The 21,617-nt window shown below is 47.7% G+C and overlaps 1 protein-coding gene across 1 annotated transcript; it reads left to right on the top strand.

The window, feature by feature from the left end:
• The first annotated feature begins 4,232 nt into the window (after positions 1-4,232).
• Saal1 (serum amyloid A like 1) lies at positions 4,233-21,023 on the top strand. Its single transcript, XM_051148600.1, has 12 exons — positions 4,233-4,377; positions 5,529-5,642; positions 6,878-6,961; positions 10,245-10,324; positions 11,632-11,691; positions 11,817-11,932; positions 12,605-12,785; positions 15,108-15,190; positions 15,277-15,465; positions 17,987-18,183; positions 19,892-19,984; positions 20,842-21,023. Exons 1-12 carry the CDS (start codon positions 4,243-4,245, stop codon positions 20,932-20,934), a joined length of 1,425 nt encoding a protein of 474 aa, XP_051004557.1. The 5' UTR covers positions 4,233-4,242; the 3' UTR covers positions 20,935-21,023.
• Positions 21,024-21,617: the final 594 nt, after the last annotated feature.

The raw sequence follows: 21,617 nt of genomic DNA, 5'->3' as shown, positions 1-21,617 counted from the left end.
ACCCCCTCCCAAGAAAAGGGGCAACTCCTGAATTGAATTATTTACTAAACTCTGGGTCCTTGAACACCCCCAAATGCTGAATAAATACTAGTGAAGTACAACTTGTCACTGTCATTTTGAAAGAGCACAGGGCAGTCACACTGGGGATTGTGGGCCATGTGAATGAACAAGGAACACCACTGTTTTTTTTTTTTTTTTAATTATTATTTTTAAAGAAAGAGGCATGGAAAGATAGAAACTGGAATATAAAAAGGCAGATGGCAAGGAATCTCAGTGTATGATTTCAGTTATGAAGTTAAAAACTACATTAAAAATCAACACGTTCTGGGATGTAACCCCATAATAGAATTATTGCCTAGCATATGGGAGGCCTCAGCTTCCGTTCTTCCCTGGCCTCCCCGTGAAAAAGCAGCACATTTTACTTGGCAAAAATATAACTTCGAAAGGCTGAAGACAACGTCAAAACCATCCTGTGATTGTTTTAAAAGAGAGACAGGATCTCGATGCTTCTACAGATAACCTCGGCCCTTCAAAAGGGCCAGCCACTCCCATTTGTGAGAATAATTCTAGAAAGAAGACAACATATTCTGCAACCATGGTCTCTGTGCCAGGTGGCGGCGGCACACACCTTTAATCCTGGGAGGCAGATGCAGGCAGATCTCTGAACTCCAGGAGAGCCTGGTCAGCAGAGTTCCAGGCCAGCCGGGGCTACACAGAGAAAGCCTGTCTCAAAAAACCAACTGACCTAACTAACTAAACTAAGATTTGGCACCCCCCTCTTCCACTCCGGAAGCTGAAAGAAATGACCAAACAGCAAAAGCACCCCACTCGTGGTGGACTGCCTCCAGCAGCGACCAGCTCCACAGTCGAGGTGTAGCCTGGGGCTGCTGCCTTTACACAGCCCCTGATGATTCACAAATCTTGGAAATTGGGGCTCAGATGTCCCATGCAGTTTCTTTATGAAACTGAACCCTTGCCTGGATCATTCTGGCGCAGGTAGTCCCTTTCCATCTGGGAAGCTATGTCCTCTGTCATTTGCTGCATCCTCCTATTGGTTCCTTCCTTGCCTCAGTCAGGGGCCTAATCCCAGGAGTTCTTGTATCTGTCACCTGCTCCTTCTCTGAGGTAGAAACTAGTTTGTATCCATAGTGGCGCATGCCTTTAATCCCAGCACTCGGGAGGCAGAGGCAGGCAGATTACTGTGAGTTCGAGGCCAGCTCAGTCTACAAAGCCTGGTCTACAAAGCGAGTCTAGGACAGGCAAGGCTACACAGAGAAACCCTGTCTCGAAAAACCAAAAAATCAAAACAAACAAAGAAAGAAACACCTTTCAAAGCTGTTTCTCCTTTCTCTTTCCACACTCCCTGCTCTAGGCTAGGATGGACTCTCACCCACAGCACATTAGATCCACAATCTAAATGCCCCACAGCACTCTGCCCAGGCCTTCTTGAAAAGCAGTTTGTCTTTGTTGGAGTGTGTCTGACTTCCTGCTCTCACACTACGTAAGAGCTGAATGACTTCATTGACAGCTCCCCCTCCTGCCTAGGTGACCATGAGCCACCAGGTGACCACTGTTCCCAATTCTCTATTTCCCTATTTCACTGGGTTCTTACACTGTAATCACCCCCAGCCCCCTTTAAAACTAGCTTTGGCAACTTGGAGGCATAGACAGCTTAAACCACACATCCAAGTCACACGGCTAGTTTGAAGCTAGACCCAACATTCTTAGTCATTTGCCATAACTGGCCATTGTGTTGAAGGTGACAAATTGTAAACCACTTTCATAGGCTGGCAATGTGTCTCAGCAGTGAGTCCTCGCCTCCCATGTCCTACGTTCAATTTCTAGCACCTTGAGAAAAACAACAGAGAACACACACAGACACACACACACACACAGACATACACACACACTGACACACACACAGACACACACACACTGACACACACAGACACACACACACTGACATACACACACACACTGACATACACACACGCACACACACACTGATATATACACATGCAGGCATGCACACATACTTTTGCATATAATTGGTTCAGTTAATCATTCCTCCAACAGATGTACTCCATGCATCAGTCCAACTGATCTTCAGAATGAACCTCATGAAGCCCATGACAAAGCTATGGTATATGTGGATGAGAGCAGCATAGGGCTGAAGAAGAGGCAGGATCCAAGCTGGAGCCGATCACACCGCTGTGGGGAGACTGTAGAGATACCTCCAGGGACAGAGCAGGGCATATGAACAATCCACAACACACACACACACAGAGACATGGGAACTGTAGAGATACCTCTAGGAATAGAGTGGGGCATATGAGAAATCCACTACACACATACACACACACACACACACACACACACACACACACACACACACACACATACATGGGAACTGTAGAGATACCTCTAGGGATAGAGCGGGACATATGAGAAATCCACAACACAGACACACGCACACACACACACACACACACACAGACAGAGACACACACAGACACACACACACAGAGACAGAGAAAGACACACACACACACACACACACACACACACACACACACACACACACACGGAACTGTAGAAATACCTCCAGGGCCAGAGCGGGGCATATGAGAAATCCACAACACAGACACACACACACACACACACACACACACACACACACACCCCAAAAGAGAATCAGCTAAAATGCGTGTTAGGTTCAGAGAACACAGGTGTGACTTTTTATCTCCTCACTTCTGCCTGCCCCTTCTCCTCTTGAGAAGGTCAGAAAGACTGGCAATCTGTGTGAGGAAGAACAAGGAAAAGAAAACAAAGTCGTCATCCTTAACCTACAAAGCCCATTCAAAATGCGCTGAATTAGGAAGGGGAATGCCCTGTAAACTCTCATCATGGGGTCCCAATCATTATGTGGCCCATGGTTGGCAGTCCTCATGGTTAACTGAGCTAAGTCTTCAAGGTTGTGGTCTAAAACCACACAAGACTGTTGATTACCTGTGAGTGACCAGAGAGGCATGAATTGATGTGAGTTTTCATTCCAGGCCAACAGAAAGGGGTATTGGGGAAAAAATTAAGCTACCTTCTGGTTATAAAGAGCAATTCTGTGAGAGAGGGACCAGGATAGCCAAGGCCACACAGAGAAACCCTGTCTTGAAAAACCAAAAATAGAAAGAAAGAAAGAAAGAAAGAATTAAAAAACAAAACAAAACAAAAATGAAACAACCAAACAAACCAACAAAACCACACTTGGAGTTGCTGGGCAGAGTGACACCTGCTGCTAATCCTGCCTGCTGGAGCTGGAGCCATGAGGATGGTGACAGGCTGGCCTGGCCTACACAGCTTGACCCTGACAAAGAATCAAACTCAATAAAGAATAAAACCCCACAAGTTTAAGATGATGTAAGGTATAAACCAGTACTAATGAGTGGCTAACATACCTTAACACTCAGTTGTTAAATCCAGCATGTGTATGCATGTACGTGTGCATGTGTGTGTGTGAGTGTGTTGGAAACTGAAAGCTGATCCTCTGTAAGACCAGCGGATGATCTTAATGGCTAGCCATCTCTCTAGTCTGAGAAATGTGGCAGTTCCTCACATTAGGCTTTTGTGTATTTTTAAAAAACCATCTCACCGGGCGGTGGTGGCGCACACCTTTAATCCCGGCCCTTGGGAGGTAGAGGCAGGTGGATCGCTGTGAGTTCGAGGCCAGCCTGGTCTACAAAGCGTGTCCAGGACAGTCAAGGCTACACAGAGAAACCCTGACTCGAAAAACCAAGACCAAAACCAAAACAAAACCATCTCTATGTCTGAGGTCATAAAAGGTCCTTTAAAGCTTCTTCCAGATCTAGAACCTTTAAAAGTTTTATTTTATATATATTCAGTTCTTCATCCAGATTCAGCTTGTATTAAAGTCCCACATCCGAGCGCCACCGTCTTCTTCTTCCTCCTCCTCCCTGGCTAAGAATCTTTTTTTCCTCTCTTCCTTCTCTTTCTCATCTTTGTTTCAGAAAAAGGACAGGTAATACTGATGTGTGTGTTCTGCGCTCACATCTAGTCCTGGGTGGACAGGTTGAGAGAGAACCCAGCCGCGACTGCCGGTTCCCGGGCCACTAGGGATCCTGTCGGCAGGGGGCGCGGTCGGGGAGCCGCACCCGGCGCGTCGGGCTCTCTGGCCGGTCCTCTCGGTTCCTCCGCGGCTTCCGGTCCGGTTCGCGCGCGCGCGCCAGCATGGACCGTAACCCATCGCCTCCACCGCCTACCTGTGATCAGGAGGAAGAGGAGGACCTGGCCGGGGGCGACTGCATCGGGAGTACCGTCTACAGCAAACACTGGCTCTTTGGCGTCCTCAGCGGGCTCATCCAGGTGCGGAGACTCGCGCAGGCGCCCTCCGAACCAAGGGAGTGGATGGGATGCTGGAGGTTCGCGGGTGCCGACCGCCTAACTTCCCGGAACACCACCACGCACATGCCTGGAGTTTACTCCCCAACCTCATTGCCATTTCTCAAGTCGAGACCCTACCATTCCTGTTTCGTCGGCTCTTGTTTTAGTGGAATGCATAGTTTGAAGTCAGACAGCCCTGTTGTCCATGACTCGAGCTCATCCCTTGCTGGAAGCGTGACTCGTTAACCCAGAGCCTCGATTTCTTTCAGTTTCTATAAAACAAGATAACCAGTATTATCGCAGACTAGGTTTTGTGTAGAATAAGATTATAACGAGGCTGTCAATAGATGTGAATTTTCTGTCTATTGCTGTCTATGTTGCCAATTTCTGTTTTCTCTAAGCTATTTTTTTCACAGTGTCCAAAACAGTATTATTTGTATTCATTTATTTGATTATTCAAGACAAAGTTTCTCTATGATAACCCAACTGTCCTGGACTCACTTTGTAGATCAGGCTGGCCTCGAACTCACAGTGCTGGGATCTCAGGCATGTGCCACCATGCCTGGCTTTTTTTTTTTTTTTTTTAAATTTAAGGCTGTTCTTGTTGTTCATAGGAGGGAACTTTCTACGTCCTAGCTGGGGATCCACGGCTGGTTGCACCGTGTTCCATCATCAGTAGACTGTTGGCCATCCCCAAACCTGTCCTATACTTTCTGAGCTCTTGCACTCACCTCCTAATGCTCATCTCATTTTCCCGGGACAATGCTACCCTTCCCATAGGCCTTAGCTTTTTCTTCTTTTAAGAGATGTCTCTGTCTTCTTTCAGGAATAGGTTATTCGTCCTTAATTTTTCTTACTATAGCTCTTTTCACCAGTTTGGCTAAGTCAGCCGGTCACTGTTGTGACTCCACAACAGTCTTTCCTATGTTAATCCTGAACTGTATGAGACCAAAAGATTATATTGCTGTTATTCTCATTTCTTCTGCCCCAGTGCCCACAGACAGTATTTACTCCAAGAGTACTGAGCGTGTAGCTCTACCTGAGGTAATGGTTTTAGCGACTGTTTTACCTGAGGAGATACTTCAGGGATACTCAGTATTTTAAGTGAGCTTTTTCTCTTTACGTTTCTGAAGATTGTCACACCTGAACGTGCCACGCCCGGCTCAGATGATGAGGAACAGGAGGTGGAGCTTGCTGAAGAAATGGAGAATGAAATTTGCAGAGTCTGGGATATGTCCATGGATGAGGTATGAGAGATGGATGTGAAACTCTGAAGACTGAAGAGCGAGGGGCAGCGAGGAGGCTTCTAAAAAGGTTCATTCCTCCCCTGGTGGAGGAGAGGCCTTCTTCAGTGACTGGAGTCACTCCAGTCTGTGGTTCAGAGTGTGACATCCCAGGAGCTATTAGTGTTAAAATTGTGCCTTAAACCTGTAGTGTGCCTAACATAAGTGAACTGAGACAGCTTATGACATCACTAGGCAGTGTAATTTCATGGGACCAGTGACATACACATATACAGAGAGAGAGAGAGAGACAGACAGACAGACAGACAGACCGACAGTCATTGTTGACTGAAACTTCATTATATGGTGTGTGTGTGTGTGTGTGTGTGTGTGTGTGTGTGTGTGTGTGTGCGCGCGCGCGCGCGTGTTTCCAATGAGCATTATGTGGTGTATGTTTTACAGTAGCTGTGGGGACAGCTAACAACAGATTTAGTTTTTGCCCCTTACATTACTAGGTGAGATTCATCTCTTTGATGGGCGGGGCGGGGGGGGGGGAAGGTCACATGTCCACTCTAGGTTCACCTGTATGCTGTGCCCCTTTAGGTGATGTGGGTGGAACAAAATCTCTAGGGAGAAAGTAGCAGGCTGTTGTAATTACATTTTGATCAGATTTTTTTTTTTTTGTTCTTTCTGCTGGGTGGTGTTGGTGGTGCCAGTACATACCTTTAATCCCAGCACTGGGAGGCAGAGACAGGTGGATCTATGAGTTCAAGACCAGCCTGATCTACAGAGTGAGGGCTAGGACAGCCAGGGCTACATAGAGAAACCCTGTTTTAGAAAAACCAAAAATTATTATTTCTTCTTCTTTTATTTGCCCTTTTTCCTATTAAGGATTTGGGAAACCCAAGTCCCGATATTGGCTGTAAGCCAGCAGCACTTATCTCAGCTTTCAGTTCTCCCAGGGTAAGAGGGAGGAGCTGACTCTTTCTCTGTGCCTCTTTCTCTCCGCCCCAGCCCCCACCCCCCAGCTTCTAACATCTGATGGTCAGCAAATGTGAGCTGAATAAGTTAATCCCAAGTGGATGGACTGGGTACCATAAAGTATGTTACTTCCGTCTTTTTTATACAGTTCCTGACCTTTGAGTTTTCCCTTGTGGATGAGAGGAAGGAAACATAGAGTTGAACTTTTAGGGTTGTCTGATCTCTGGAGCTTGAAGAGCAATATTCAGCACTTAGTTGGTAATCAATTTCGTTTGTAGGATGTGGCTTTATTTCTCCAAGAATTTAAGGCTCCTGACATATTCATGGGCGTCCTGGCCAAATCCAGGTGTCCCCGGCTAAGAGTAAGTATACAAAGTTCTTTTCCTCTTGCTTTGCTTACTGGCTATAGCCCAATAAAGCAGTGCACAATGGCTTATTGAACACAATTCCTTGAAATGACTGGATATGTAGAATTTGAGACGTGGGCTAGATTAGGGAGATCAGTATTTTGATTTAGCAGCTGTGGAAGCCAGCTAGACATAACCATGCTAGGCTGCTGCTACGTGACAGAACTAGAGCCGATGCCGAGGCCCACTGTTTGTGGTGGAGTTCACTGTTCTTTTTACTTACAAAGCCCTCTGTTGCCTAAAACCATCTTCCACGGTCTCCAGTGTAAAGTCTACCATCTGTCCTCTTTTCCTGGTCAAGGGCTGCCTGCATCCCGTCTCACCAGCATGGCACCGTTGCTGGTGTCCCCGTCCCTTCTCAGTCTGTGTCCGCTACTCAGTGTGGCACTTTTCTGCCTTCCCAAATAAGATCTTGTGATTGCTGAGAGCGAGCTCCCAAGAGCAACAGATGGAACTACATGAGCAGTGCCGCGTCCCGAGCTTCACTGTCATTCACGTCTCGGTGCCGTGCACATGGTGTAAGATTTTCAATAGGTGCTGCCTGATTGGAGTTTATGAACATCCAATCTTTACTGTTTGCCTTTACTTCTTTTATGAGACACACTTAATAGATGAAAGGACAGAGAGTCTCAGGCTGAAATATTATGTTCAAAGTCACACATCTCGTTAGAGATGGAGCTGGAGTTTGAACCGAAGCCCAACTCCAGTAAAGCCCTATTGTTGCTTTTTTTTTTTTTTTAAATTCCAGATTTTTTTCTACAGTATTCTGTCTGCATGTGTGCTTACCCACCAGAAGGGGGCACCAGATCTCATTACAGAAGGTTGTGAGCCACCATGTGGTTGCTGGGACTTGAACTCAGGACCTTTGGAAGAACAGCCAGTGCTTTTAACCCCTGAGCCATCTCTCTAGCCCCTGTTGTTGCTTCTTTTCCTTTGAGATAAGTGGAAAATTCCACAAGGTGTATTTACAAATTAAACTAAGATTAAACAACAACAACAAAAGATTTATATATTTATGTATATAGGTGCTTTGTGGGCATGTATGTCTGCAAACCAGAAGAGGGCACCAGATCTCATTATAGATGGTATGAGCCACCATGTGGGTGCTGGGAATTAAACTCTGGACCTCTGGAATAGCAGACATTGCTCTTAACCGCTCAGCCATCTCTCCAACCCCTTGAATTAAGATTTTGGGGGGGGGGTAGAATTTTCTACTCATATTGGATCCTTATAGTAACATAAAGTGTTGACAAATTTGTGGAATTGTCTCCTAGGCTTTACTATTCTAAAGTCATGATTAGTTCAGCAGTTAGCCACACTGTTGTGACCGTGTCCTAGCTGCAGCCTGCTGCAGCAGTGGTGCTCAGCCCGGCTGTATGATGGAGCCACTAGGCCGCTGGTCTTCACTGGGAGTGCATCCCAGAATGCTGGTGCTGAGCCCACCTCAGGAGCGTCTGATCTGGGCCGGGTGGGGACCAGGGTGTCCTCTGTGTTCCCAGTTGATGTCAGTGCTTTAGACCAGGGCCATACTCTTTTCAAAAGCCTTGTCCTAGGGGAACCTTCAAAAGTCAGCCCATGTCTCCACGTGGGCTTCTGGGGAGCTTTTGACACCCACTGGGGGTTCTTGTGAGCAACCCAGGCAGGAGGCTGTTCTTTGGCAGAGAGCTCACTCACTCCCTCACTAGTTTATAAGAGAGTATGTGTTTTCTGTCCAGACTTTCCATCTTTCCCCAAAATTTGACCCACCTGCATGTTACTGCACTGCATCTCACTTTCATCAGCTCTCCACTCCCTCCCTGCTCCTTTCTGTGCCTGAATCTGGGCTCTGTCCGAGTGCAGACCCTTGGTTTACAGTCGGTTCCTTACTGAGCCCCTGCGCTCTTACGGTACAGGGCGGAGCTCGCGATCTCCATCTCAGCCCTCAGAGCGCTGCGGTTACCACCACAGCCAGCCTAGCTCAGTCTTCTTACACTTAAGGCACAGTTCTATTCCTGTAAGGCCACAAAGCCCCGGCGCCCCTTTTGGTAACTGGTGCCACATCTGACTTTGTTCAGGAGGCTTCGACCTGTGTACTATATTTTCTGGTTGGTTTTTTTGTTTGTTTTTGTTGTTTTGTTTTGTTTTGTTTTGTTTCTGAGACAAGGTTTTTCTGCGTAGCCTTGGTTGTCCTGGACTCTTTTTGTAGACCAGGCTGGCCTCAAACTCACAGCGATCTGCCTGCCTCTGCCTCCCAAGTGCTGGGATTAAAGGCGTGCGCCACCACCGCCCGGCTTATATTTTCTAATCCTATGTTCTCTGTTCTAACTCAGTGATTATCACAGTGATGTAAGAACTCGTGGTGCCCCAGGTAGACCCTGGCTCCGGAGGCTTTCCCCTGGAGATTCTGATTCAGTGGAGTTGACGGGTCTTGGAAGCTGTTGACAAACTCTCTAAGTGTTGTGTCCCAGCAGGTGTGGAAACGCTGTACTGTGTGAACACACTGTCTCCTTTCATCTTCATTTTTCCTGTAGGTGGACTAGTACCTCTGCCCGGGAGACTGAGGCAATTTCACACCCAGGAGCCGGCTTTATGTTCTCACTTCACCTTCCCGACAGACTTTGCCATCCTCAGCTCCATGCTTTGCTTCGGCTGCCATCACCTCTCCCTGCAGCAGCTGTGTCTGCTTGGGCTGAGCACCTGGGTACAAAGCAGTCGGCTGCTGTTTCCCAGGCTGGGCAAGCTGCTTGACTTTGCTGGGCTTCGGTTTCCTCACTGAAAAGGGGGGACGGTACAGTCCCCATCTTGTAATCCGTGTGCAAAATGGTACATGGACAACATGTCTCAGTGTGTTCTGTTTCCTCTTTGAGAACCTTCATGGCTCCATGGAGACGCCGTCCCGTATTACGTCTAAACTCTCGAGCGCGGCAGTCTGATCTTTTTCTCTGCTGTATTTCTCTGGTGCTTTCCTCGTCTCTCCTGCTGCTCTCTCCATTAGCCATCTGTGTCAGGAACCCTCTCCGCCACATTTCCTCATCTGGAACTTCTGCCTTCTGATTTCCTTTGTGTCTTTTATTCCTTCTCGGCCACGCGAGCTGTGTACGCTAAGTGTATGAATGTGGACGCTGGCAGGAGACTTTCCCGTTCTGACTCCCTTTCTCTCCCCTCAAACTTGGTTCAGTAAAAGGTTTTGTTCAAGTTGTTATTCTTTGTGGCTTTTTACCGCACAGCCCATGGTGACCTGTGAAATTTGATTTGACAGGAAATCTGTGTGGGGATTTTGGGGAATATGGCTTGTTTCCAGGAGATATGTGCGTCCATCAGCAACTGCGAGGACCAAGGGTAAGTCCTCCTACCTAGCAGCTGTGTTCCCCGGGGTGGGCTCTAAGTCATATCTCCAGGGAATCCTGGTACCTGGAAAGGTGGCAGTGTAGGGTGCGGGGGTGTGGGGGTCTGCTGTCTCGGGAGCACCTTGTGTGCGCGTGCCTGAGGCTTCTGTATAGCCGTGGACATGAGTCAGGACGGGGCTGTGCGTCAGTGGGAAAAGGCATGCTTCACAGTAAGTAAGTGAGAGTACGTAGCGCCTGACTCGGGGCTGGGAGCAGCTGGCCAGAATCCAGAGCAATTCGAGCATAGAGAGTCCAAGGGCTCAGAACTAGTTGGGGAAACTGGATTCCTCAAGTGTTGCTCTGGGGACTTGGACTGCGATGGGGAGTGGGACTTGCCCACAGACCAGGAGACAAAGGCTTTGCCTCTGGCATTAAATGGCTTAAGCCTAGTGGCTAGGTCTCTTGTACAGGGCTGGGAGCTCTGGGCAGAGGGCTTTTTAGTAGTGGATCTGAGAACACTGTACAGTTACGTGATGAATTTGATGGGCATATTCATTTTCTTGGTGATGGCTCATGGCTGTTACTTGGGATCTTAAAGAAGCCTGGGTCCTGCATACGTTAAAGCGACCGTTGTAGGCAGTTCATATCAGAGGTCATAAGAGATTTTCCTATATTCAAGTACTTTAGCACACAAGGTACTCCATGATGAATTAAAACACACATGACCAGTGATTTTTGTGTTGTTTAAAAACAGATAAAAAGATGCACAGATAACTGAGAGAGATTTTAAGGAAAAATTGTAAGCTCCTTTCATGTCACATCCGAGGCCAAATCAGAAGAGTCTGTTAACAGAACTGCACAGTAGCAAAGACACGATTGCTGGGGAGGTCAGGCTCACCTGACGGGATGGCGATTTGGAATGGAACACTGGGGGGGGAGAGGGGGCTGTGGATGGGCAACTCTGTTTGCTCCTAGAAATTGAGCATTTGCTCTAAAACAGGTTCTTAACCTGTGGGTTGCGATGCCTTTGGGGGTCACAGATCAAACATTTCCCTTATGATTCATAACAGCAGCAAATTTACAGGTAGGAAAAAGCAACAAAATAAGTTTATGGTTGGGGTCCCCACAACGTGAGGAGCTGCATTAAAGGGGCGCAGCGTCAGGAAGGCTGAGAAGCGGTGCTCTAAAATGATTCGTTTGCATCTCGATGGGGTTTCCTGCATTTATATTTTGTCCTACAATTAAAAAAAAAAAAATGTTTAAATGAAATGAAAACTGGTATTTGCAACGAGATAAGTGACGCTCACGGTGGCTTTCCAGGCAGGTGATACTGCAGTGTCTGTGCGACTCAGACCCACCTACTCTGCTGGAAACCAGCAGGTAAGCGGTTCCCTTCACGGGGTCTAAAGCTGGTTATAAGGGGACCTGGGAGGGCGGTGAGCTCTTGACTGCTGGTGGCCTTTACTGCTTTCCAAGTAGACATTGAGCTCACACTTGTCATGTAGGTTGTTGCTTACTTGCCTTTCCCAGGCAGAAGTGGCCAGTGTCTGGGTTGAAAGGATCCGGGAACACCCGTCTATTTACGCTAGCATTTGCTTCATCATGTCAAGTTCAACGAACGGTAAATCTCTGTGTACTGTGGGAGAAAGATAGGGCACACCCCAGGAAGCCGTGCTAGTAGACTTTCAGTTTTTAAATTGGATGTGTCATTTTATGTTTTTTTTTTCTTTCTTTCTTTTTTTTTTTTTTTTTTAACAATTTTTTGGGTGTTTGCCTGTATGTATATCTGTGTATCTCTCTCTCCTTTTTTGTTTTTGTTTTTGTTTTTTTGTTTTTCGAGACAGGGTCTCTGTGTGTAGCCTTAGCTGTCCTGGACTCATTTTTTAGACCAGGCTGGCTTCGAACTCAAAGCGATCTGTCTGCCTCTGCCTCCTGAGTGCTGGGATTAAAGGCATGCACCACCATACCCGGCTGTCTGTGTATCTCTTGCATGCTGGTGTATGCCCCGTGCCCACAGAGGCCAGAAGAGGGTGTCAGATCCCCTAGGACTGGAGTTACAGATGGTTGTGAGTTGCTTGCAGTGTGGGTGCTGGGAATCAAACAGGGGTGTTCTGGAGGGGCGTTGGTGCTCTTAGCGGCTGAGCCATCTCTCCAGCCCCAGGGGGAGGCATTGAAGGAAGGTAAGCAAGTTGACAAGGGCTCCTGGGAGGAAGTGAGGCCGGGTCAGATTGGCCCTTGGAGCAGCTTGAGGAGTTGCCCATGGTTTCTCATTCGGCCCCTGTCTTGGCTGCAGCTGACCTGCTGGTGAAGGTGGGGGAGGTCGTGGACAAGCTCTTTGACCTAGACGAGAGACTCATGCTGGAGTGGATAAGAAACGGCGCCGCGCGGCTTCCGGATCCACCCCAGGAGGACTCTGAAGGGCAGCCGGTGTTTTCAATTGTACCCTGTGTACTGGAAGCTGCCAAACAAGTGCGGTAGGTGAACGCTCGTACAGAATGTTCTAGAAAGATCCACTTGTTCAAAAACATCCTTAGATGAAAGAATCTCAGTTTCGGTGTGTAGCTAGTGTCTCGTGGTGGCAGATATTTTCCTCTGTAAGAATGGTAAGTGCTTGGGGCATTTGCTCCAGGTTGGCTTGTTCAGAGGAGTTTGTAGGTGTTCTTGGTTATGCGGGACTAGAGAAAGAGAGACACTGCAGGATGAACTGAGGCTCTGGGAGTCCTTCAGAAGAGCAGCCCCGTACACCTCAGATAACAGTCACTGAGTATTTACAAAAGGCTGCTTCAACGCCTAGGTGCCTTCACTGTGGAGTCCATGCCGGATACCGTGGCGCTGCTACAGCCCCCTTATGGTGTTAGCTTGCTATGGCTACGGACAGCCATTTTATGTATTTTAAACAAAGAGAAAAGATTTTCTTGTTTCATTTTACCCTAATATGAAACAGCTCCATTGAGCGTACTTGTTTTCTCCCAGCTTCCTCCTTGTGTCTACATGCCAGTCTGTCTGTATACGTGGATGGCTTGGCGGCTCTCATGTCTACATGCCAGTCTGTCTGTATACATGGATGGCTTGGCGGCTCTCATGTCTACATGCCAGTCTGTCTGTATACGTGGATGGCTTGGCGGCTCTCATGTTTACATGCCAGTCTGTCTGTATACATGGATGGCTTGGCGGCTTTCATGTCTTGCCATGAGAAGCAGGAGCTCATAGGTTGGTAAAACAATTTATTACTGATAACTATAAGATTAACAAGTAAGCTGGCATGGTGGCACGTGCCTTTAATCCCAGCACTCGGGAGGCAGAGGCAGGTGGATCTCTGTGAATTTGAGGCCAGCCTGGTCTACAAAGCGAGTCCAGGACAGCCAAGGTTACATAGAGAAACCCTGTGTCCCAAAAAAAAAAAAAAAAAAAAAAAAAAATTGAATTATCTGCTTGGTTGTTAGCATATTCTCAGAACTTATTAGATATGTTAAAAGCTGCTAATTTTATGTCTTTTATCAAACAAAGTTTAAACCATACACATATCTGCTCTTTCAGTATTTCCAGTGAGTGAATGGTGCTGCTGTTATCCCATTTGGAGAATGTGGGAGAAGGAAGAGCATTTACTGACTTCCCTCCCCACCTCTCCTCATGGCCAGTCATCTTCTGAGCTTGTCTCGACTCCTCCTGGGATCTGGCGGCCAGGCCTGTTCTCTCTGGCCCAGGCAAGTGCCACACTCTCCTACCTTCCCAGCTGCTGCCCGCTGGCTCGCTTCTTCTGAGCCTCAGCCGTACAGCTGCCTCTGCGGGGCGTGCACCCATCTTACTTCCTGCGCCAGCCTTCTCAGTCGCCTTCCTTAGGGAATGGTTCAGGTTTGCAAAGCTGGCAAGCAGGCTCTACAGAATGTTTGCATGGAAGCCCCTACACAAAGCCTGCCCATCCGCGTTCTTGCTTCAGCTGTGGGAGTTCCATCCCTCTGATGAACCCCACTCTCTTGCCTCCAAGCCTTTGCTCAAGGCGTCTCTCACCCATCTCCCGAACACCTGCCTTTTCAGATCCCTGCGGAAGAACCGTTTCTCTTAAGACCTCTTCCCTGAGTAAATTTCTGTGGTCTTTTAGTGCCTGGGCCACGTAGTGTTAAATTCATCTTGTTTTAAGGTAATTACCCCTTTAATTACGTTTTTTCCTCCCAGCCTGTTAGACGTTGGGAAGGTAGGTGTGACATCTTAATGCACTCTGTCTTCTCAGCTGCCGGCATTAAGTGCCCCAGATGACAGGTGTTTACGTAAACACAGCTGAACTCTGTTTAGTTATTCACTCTTTTCACTTAATCGTCTGGCTGAAGAACCAGCATTTTGAGTTCTAAGAATATAAACTGTTGAGCAAAAGAATTAGAATTTTCTATTTCTAGCGTTGTCAGCGGTGATCTGTGAAGTCTGGAGAACAGAGTGCTGTGGTGCCTAGTGCTGAGGGCCTCACATCCCTCCCGTAAAGATCACCATCTCACATCCGCACACTCACTCACTCACACTCACTCCCAAACACACACACTCACACACACACTCATTCACACACATACACTCATATACACTCATGTGTACAGTCACATACATATACTCACATTCATACACGCACACACACACACACACTTTTCTGTTTTCTCCGTCTTAGCGTGAGTGCTAGCGAGCAGAGCACTCAGATGGCTGTTCAAGCTCTGTACCTTGGTGAAGGTCATGAGTGTCCACCGAGTGCAGGACCGATGGCTGTTATGCAGGCTCTGAGGCTAAGAGCGCGTTTGCTGTTTCTGTCCGTTTAGGTCTGAAAACCCGGACGGGCTGGATGTTTACATGCACATCCTACAGCTGCTCACCACGGTGGACGACGGGATCCAAGCGATTGGTAAGGGCTCTCCTGGAGCACGCTGCACTTGCTCACTCAAGCGCTCACTATTTCTAAATTACTACTTTAAGAGAATGTTTCTTAAGTACAGTGTCCTGATACTGGAAAAGACACATGGAACTTACTTTTTGACCTGGTGTGCCATGACTTCTGCCAACCCGATGACCCGCCCATCATACTGCAGGAGCAGAAGACAGTGCTGGCCTCTGTCTTCTCAGTGCTGTCCGCCCTCAGTGCCTCAGGGGCCGCACAGGAGCGCCTGAAGGCAGAAGAAGGCAAGTGTGACTTCCCTTCACCAAGTTAAACTGGTGCCAGGCCTGTGTGTTCCCTTCACTGGGTTTCTTTTCCAAGTTTTCTCCATTTAAAAAGGAAATGCCCTTATTTCCCTAGTAATGTAGAATAGTAAATGCTTAATACAAAACATAATGTTTATAAAAGGCACTGAGGAGGGGCTTAGGGTGCAGCCTAGTAGTGGGGCACTTGCTTGCTTAGCATGAGTGACACCCTGGTTCCATCCCCAGTACCAAACAGTGTGGCTCCATCTTAATGTACCACCTGTGTCTATCATGAATACTTCTAAAGCTCCGTATTTTCCTAATTCCATTGCTGTGCTCATGGCCAATGGCCACAGTGTTAGTAATAACGTGACATGCCTCAGTGCCTAGCGAGGACAGTCTCTCCCAGCTGATGACTTCGTGCTTGTGACTGTCGGACAGGTTTAGAGCTGAATTAAGTGAAAAGCTCAGAGCCCCGAGGGCTGGGGCTTTCCTTGGGACTGTGTGGAGGAGGTGTGGCGTGTCTGGCCGGCCTGTTTCAGAAGCGGCTTGGTGCTTCTCCTCTTCCAGATCTTGCCTTCTTACTAGGTTTATTCCTAGACATTTTGTCTTTGAATTGCTGTTCTCTGTCACATACGCTCTTCCACTGATTACTGTTGAGCTTTACGAAGGCTGTTGAGTTGTATGTTAATTTTGATTCCAGCGCCTTTACTGACTTGCCTGTTGGTTGTGTTTTGCTGTGCTTGGTGTTGGACCCGACTCAGGGCCTTGTGCGTGTAGGGAGTCACCCTGTCATGGAGCTGTATCCACATTCCTGCCTTAGTGTTCTTAACTTCTACCTAGTTATTTATTTGTCTAGTTGTTTGTTTGTTTAATGTGTATGGGTATTTTGCCTCCATGTATATATGTGTCCATCAGATGCCTGGTGTCTATGGAGCCAGAAGAAAGTGTTGGATCCCTTGGATGAAGGTTGTTAGCCAACGTGTGGTGCTGGGATTTGAACCAAGGTCCTGTGGAAGAGCAGCCAGTGCTCTTAACCACTGAGCCATCCCTCTGGTCTTTCTCTTACTGTTTTTTGTAAAGGTCCTATAATAATCTTAAACCTTATCTGATACTAAGTTGTATCTATTTTGTTCTGCCTCTGACTTCTTTTTCTTATCTGAGTGGGTTGCTTAGTGTCTCTGGTGTTTTCAGTAACCGGCAGGAAGTCCTCTTCTCCTGACTCCACAGGCAAGGTCTCCAGAGTTTCCCATTTAGTGTTACTGGCTGTAAAGTGCTTGTTTCTGCCATTCAAGGGGGTTTTGCTCTCTTCCTGTTTTTGGTTTTCTATAAGCAAGTGCTGTTTCTGAGCTCCAGGTCTGTATTATGGAGCGGTTACCTCACTGACAAGGTGACACTGAGTACAGCCTGAGGGAGCTAGTGGAGGCTGTCAGGTGGATACTTGGGAGAAAGCACTGTAGATGGAGACTTAGCACTGGGCACTGGGTGTGGGAGGAGGATGGGTGGAGCTCTGGGTGGCTTAGTGGTGTAGGGATGAAAATTAGTGCAGCTGCCAGGGAGTAGAGTGTGGAGGGCAGGAACAGGGAGCCTTGGAGGGTTCGAAGCACAGGTTGGATTGCCATGGCTGCCTGTAGAAGTCCATGGGAGCTGTGGAAGTGCAGGGAGCCCTGGGTAAAAAGGGAGGAGCGTTGGCAGGCCATGTGGCATTCAGGATGAGCAATGCTTTGATAAAGCGGCAGCAGTGGAAATGGGGGAGGCTGCTCCCACACTGTTCATTTTAGGGGTGGGGAGAGTGATGGGTAAAAGGTGAGGATCTCTCTGGTGTTTTCATCCAAAACAGCTGCCAGTTACTTAGACAAGGGCGACTAGCTTTAGGCCTGCTGCCTGTGGGTGTCCTGCTGGAGGTGGTGAGGGGCAGTTTAAGTCAGAAGCTGAGGAGAGGCCTGAGCTCAAGATGCAGATGTCGGGGCATCGAAACCTCAGAGAGACTTGCTTTGATGTGAAAAGCTGGGGAGATGTGTTTATCTTGTTCTCCCCTGTCATGCAGTGTGACCAATGGGGTGCTGCTGTGATGGGGTGTGCGTGGTCTTCCAGGAACTCGCGGGGAGTTTCTCTTTCATGTTGCAGGACTAGACGTTCTTACTGCCCCTCGGTGCAGCCCCTGACTTGCTGCGGTTCCTGTGTTGGGGGGACATGGACATGCTTGTGAACTCCCTGTTGCAGTTAGCTCTCTCCTTACCTGCTGCAAGCCCTGCAGAGGAGCCCTGTGGAGCTAGGCTGCTGTGGTGCATGCTGAGCAAAAGCAACGTGCATGTGGGGAAACATTTGTGTCTCCAGGTTAAGATCGTCAGTGGAAGTCAGAGCAGGAGCCTGAAGCAGAAAGCGCTCTAGCTGTGGTCCCTAAACATACGCGGCACTACTTCAGTGTGGGAGGGTGGGTGGATGGATGGATGGAAGGAGGGAAGGACGGATGGATGGATGAATACTTAGCTGGTGGTCTCACTCCCTTGATCCTGTGCAGGGGATCTTCCTCTGATTGACAGCCTAATTCGGGTGTTACAAAATATGGAACATTGTCAGAAGAAATCAGAAAACTGCACAGACTCTGACACGGAGGAGCCTACAAACGGTGGTTCCCCCCAAGATGACTTCCATCTGAAGATCTTAAAGGACGTTTCCTGTGAATTCCTCGCTAATATTTTTCAGGTGTTAACAAAGGTAGGAGAGAAGTGTGGATGGTTTCTTCAGCAAAACAAAGGGTGTGGCTTGCTTGCCGCCTTGAACTTTAAACTTTGAGGGAAGAGACAACTGAGGTGGGGTAGAGCCGAGAGCCCAGCACACTGGGAGAGCTGACCCAGGCATAGTGGGCAGGCGAACACTGTGCCACTTGTTGCATCCTCAGCTCCGCTATTATTTTTTTATGACATTAAGAAACAAATTCTTTTCTCTTGCCTTCTCCTCCTCTGTCTTGGGTGATGCTGTACATGATGGGCACGCACTGTCACTCTGAGCGGGGCTGGTTGCACATGTGTGGAAGTCAGAGGACAGCTTGTAAGAGTTGATTCTTCCCTTCCACTATATGGTATCTTTTTATATATGAAAGTAGCATGACTGCCGGCCGTGCACGCCTTTAATCCCAGCACTCAGGAGGCAGAGGCAGGAGGATCAATGTGAGTTCGAGGCCAGCCTGGTGTACAAGGTGAGCCCAGGACAGCCAAGGCTACACAGAGAAACCCTGTCTCAAAAAAAAGAAAATTAAAAAAAATTTTAAAAATAGCTAATGTGGATTGTGTGTGTGTTGGGTTCTCTTTCTACATATTTGTATGTTATTTGTCTTTCCTTTGTGTGTGTGTGTGTGTGTGTGTGTGTGTGTGTGTGTGTGTGTTTCCTCTTTATAAAGATCTCATTTTAAAAATTTTGTAATTTGGGGGCTGGAGAGATGGCTCAGTGGTTAAGAGTGCCACCTGCTCTTCCAGAGGTCCAGAGTTCAATTCCCAGCAACCACATGGTGGCTCACAACCATCTATAATGTAACCTGATACCCTCTTCTGCAGATAAAGCGCTCATATGCAATAAATAAAATAAATAAATCTTAAAAAAAAATTGTAATTTTGTGGTACTTGGGGTCAAACCCAGGGCCACTGAGCTGCTACATCCCTAGCCTGACATATTCATTTTGACTGTTTATATGAATTTCTTGAGTAATGCTTCTGTCTTACTCACTCTTGTATTACTGTGAGGAGAAACCATGGCCACAGCAACTCTTATGAAAGGAAGCTTTTATCTTGGGGCTTGCTTAGGGTTTCAGAGGCTTAGTCCCTTATCATCTAGGCAGAGTGTGCAGCAGGCAGGGGTGGAGCTAGAGAAAAGGCAGACAGTGCTACTTCCTGATCTGCAGGCAGAGAGGGGGCTGATGGGCTGATGGGCCTCTGGAGCCTGGCCGCCTCCAGCAAGGCCACACCTCCTAATCCAAATCCTTTCAAATAGTGCCACTCCCTGGCGACTAAGTGGTCAAGCATTTGAGCCTGTAGGAGCCAGTCTTTATTTTGTTTTTTTGAGACAGGGTCTCTCTGTGTAGCCCTGGCTGTCCTGGACTCACTCTGTAGACCAGGCTGGCCTTGAACTCACAGCGATCCCCCTGCCTCTGCCTCCCGAGTGCTGGGATTAAAGGCGTGCGCCATTTTTACTCAGCCGCAGCATCTTTTTTATATTGCTTTCAGCTGTTTTTAAAATTGTTTGTCATTGCTTTGGGTTTTTGGGAGGAAAAGACAAACATATTTCTTTATCTTTTAAGTTCCAGGAAGATAACAGGAAGGGTGGATTGCTTAAAAACCCAAGAACATATATACTGCTGTTTATCTGTTTGCCAGGTGCATTGTAAGACATTTTCCTTTTCTGATAATAAATTTTCTTTTGCTTGTTGTAGGAAACCGTGGCTCAGGGACTGAAGGAGGGCCAGTTAAGCAAACAGAAGTGTACCTGTGCGTTTCAGAGCCTCCTGCCCCTCTACAGCCCTGTGGTGAGTGCAGTGAACGTACCGGGGCTGAGTCATTGTCAGAAATGACAGTTTACTATAGGGCTCCGTGCCTTGTGGAAAAGATGGCTGGTGGTTGATTCATAGTTGCCAGCCTGTGTGTAATTCTAATCTCAAGAGGAAGGATTCGACATGCGCTTATAGTGTCCCTCTATGTAGTAGATAGCCTGTGTAGTAAGTGAAAGCCTAAAATTTTTTAAATTAAAATTTTCTTGATTTTATTATTTATTTATTTAGTGTTTATGAGTATTTCTCTGAATATGTATTTGCACATCATGTGAGCGCAGTTGCCTGCGAAGGCCAGAAGATGGTGTTGGATCCCCTGTGACTGGGATTCAAGATGGTTGTGAGCTGCCCTGTGGGTGCTGGGAATTAAACCCTGGTCCTCTGGAAGAGCAGCCCGTGCTCTTAACTGATGAGCTGAAGTTTCTCTTTCTTGTGAGATGGGGAGGGTCTCACTGTATTGCCCTGACTGGACTGTAGCTCACAAAGTGGACCCAGATTAAAGGCACGCATCAGCATGCCTGGCCCCGAAGACGAGATTTTATAAACAAAATGAGTGTTTAGGAAAACAAGCCGTAGAATGACAGCATCGGGGCACTCGTCAGTGAGGGGCATGTAATGAAGGGCCAGCGAGCTGCCGTGAAGGAAAGCAGCGCGGTCTGTGGTGGCTCAGGAGCGGAAGGAACTAGTTAGGGCTTGTCGCTCCTGAGGTCACTTCCGGACTATTCCAAGTGACTCTGCAGGAAGTCCGCGGCTGATACCTGTGGATCTGCGTTTTCACAGTGTCTTTAAAACCGCCTTTCCTCCGTGCAGTCATTGGCTCTTTGTGTGCCTCACAGGTAGAAGACTTCCTTAAAGTCCTACGCGAGGTCGATAACGCTCTTGCTGAGGCCCTGGAAGACAGTTTCCCAAGTGTGAAGGCACGGACTTAAAACCCAAGTTGGAGTTTCTGCTGTCCAAGGAATAAACTTTGTGTTTTCTGTTATTTTGAAGTTGGCCTTTGGAAGATAAGTTCAGACTATGATTTCTACGCCATGCCTGTCCTCCCGGCTTACCCCACTTTTCTTTGTACTGGACACCAGAGTGTCACCACGGTCACCTCTCTCCTCTTTGCACTGAGTGTATGTCACTGAAGTTTAGTGGAGGAAGAGGAACCCCAAGCTTGCTGCCTTAGGGTTTCTGTTGCTGTGAAGAGACACCAACTCTTACAAAGGAAAACACTGACTTGGGGCTGGCTTACAGTTCAGAGGTTTAGTGCAGTAAGGTTATGGCGGGAAGCATGGCAGCGTGCAGGCATCCTTGGCTGGAGAAGGAGCTAAGAGGTCTACATCTTGATCCACAAGGCAGCAGGAAATATAGCTGTAAGCCACACTGGTCATTGTTTGAGCATGTGAGACCTCAAAGCCCACGCCCACAGTCACACCTGCCTCCAACAAGGCCACACCCATTTCAGTAAGGCCACACCTCCTAATAGCACCACTCCCTAAGGGCCAAGCATTCAAATACCTGAGTCTGTGGGGGCCAATCCTGTTCAAACCACCACACTTGTCAAAGGAGAGGTTCTTTTTCCAGTATTTGAGTTGGTAAGAATTGTCTTCATAACTGTTAATTTGGT

Source organism: Acomys russatus, chromosome 7, assembly GCF_903995435.1.
Source record: "Acomys russatus chromosome 7, mAcoRus1.1, whole genome shotgun sequence".
Classification (NCBI taxonomy): Eukaryota; Metazoa; Chordata; class Mammalia; order Rodentia; family Muridae; genus Acomys; species Acomys russatus.
Note: the sequence above shows the minus strand (reverse complement) of the source record. Positions and strands in the feature narration are given on the sequence as shown.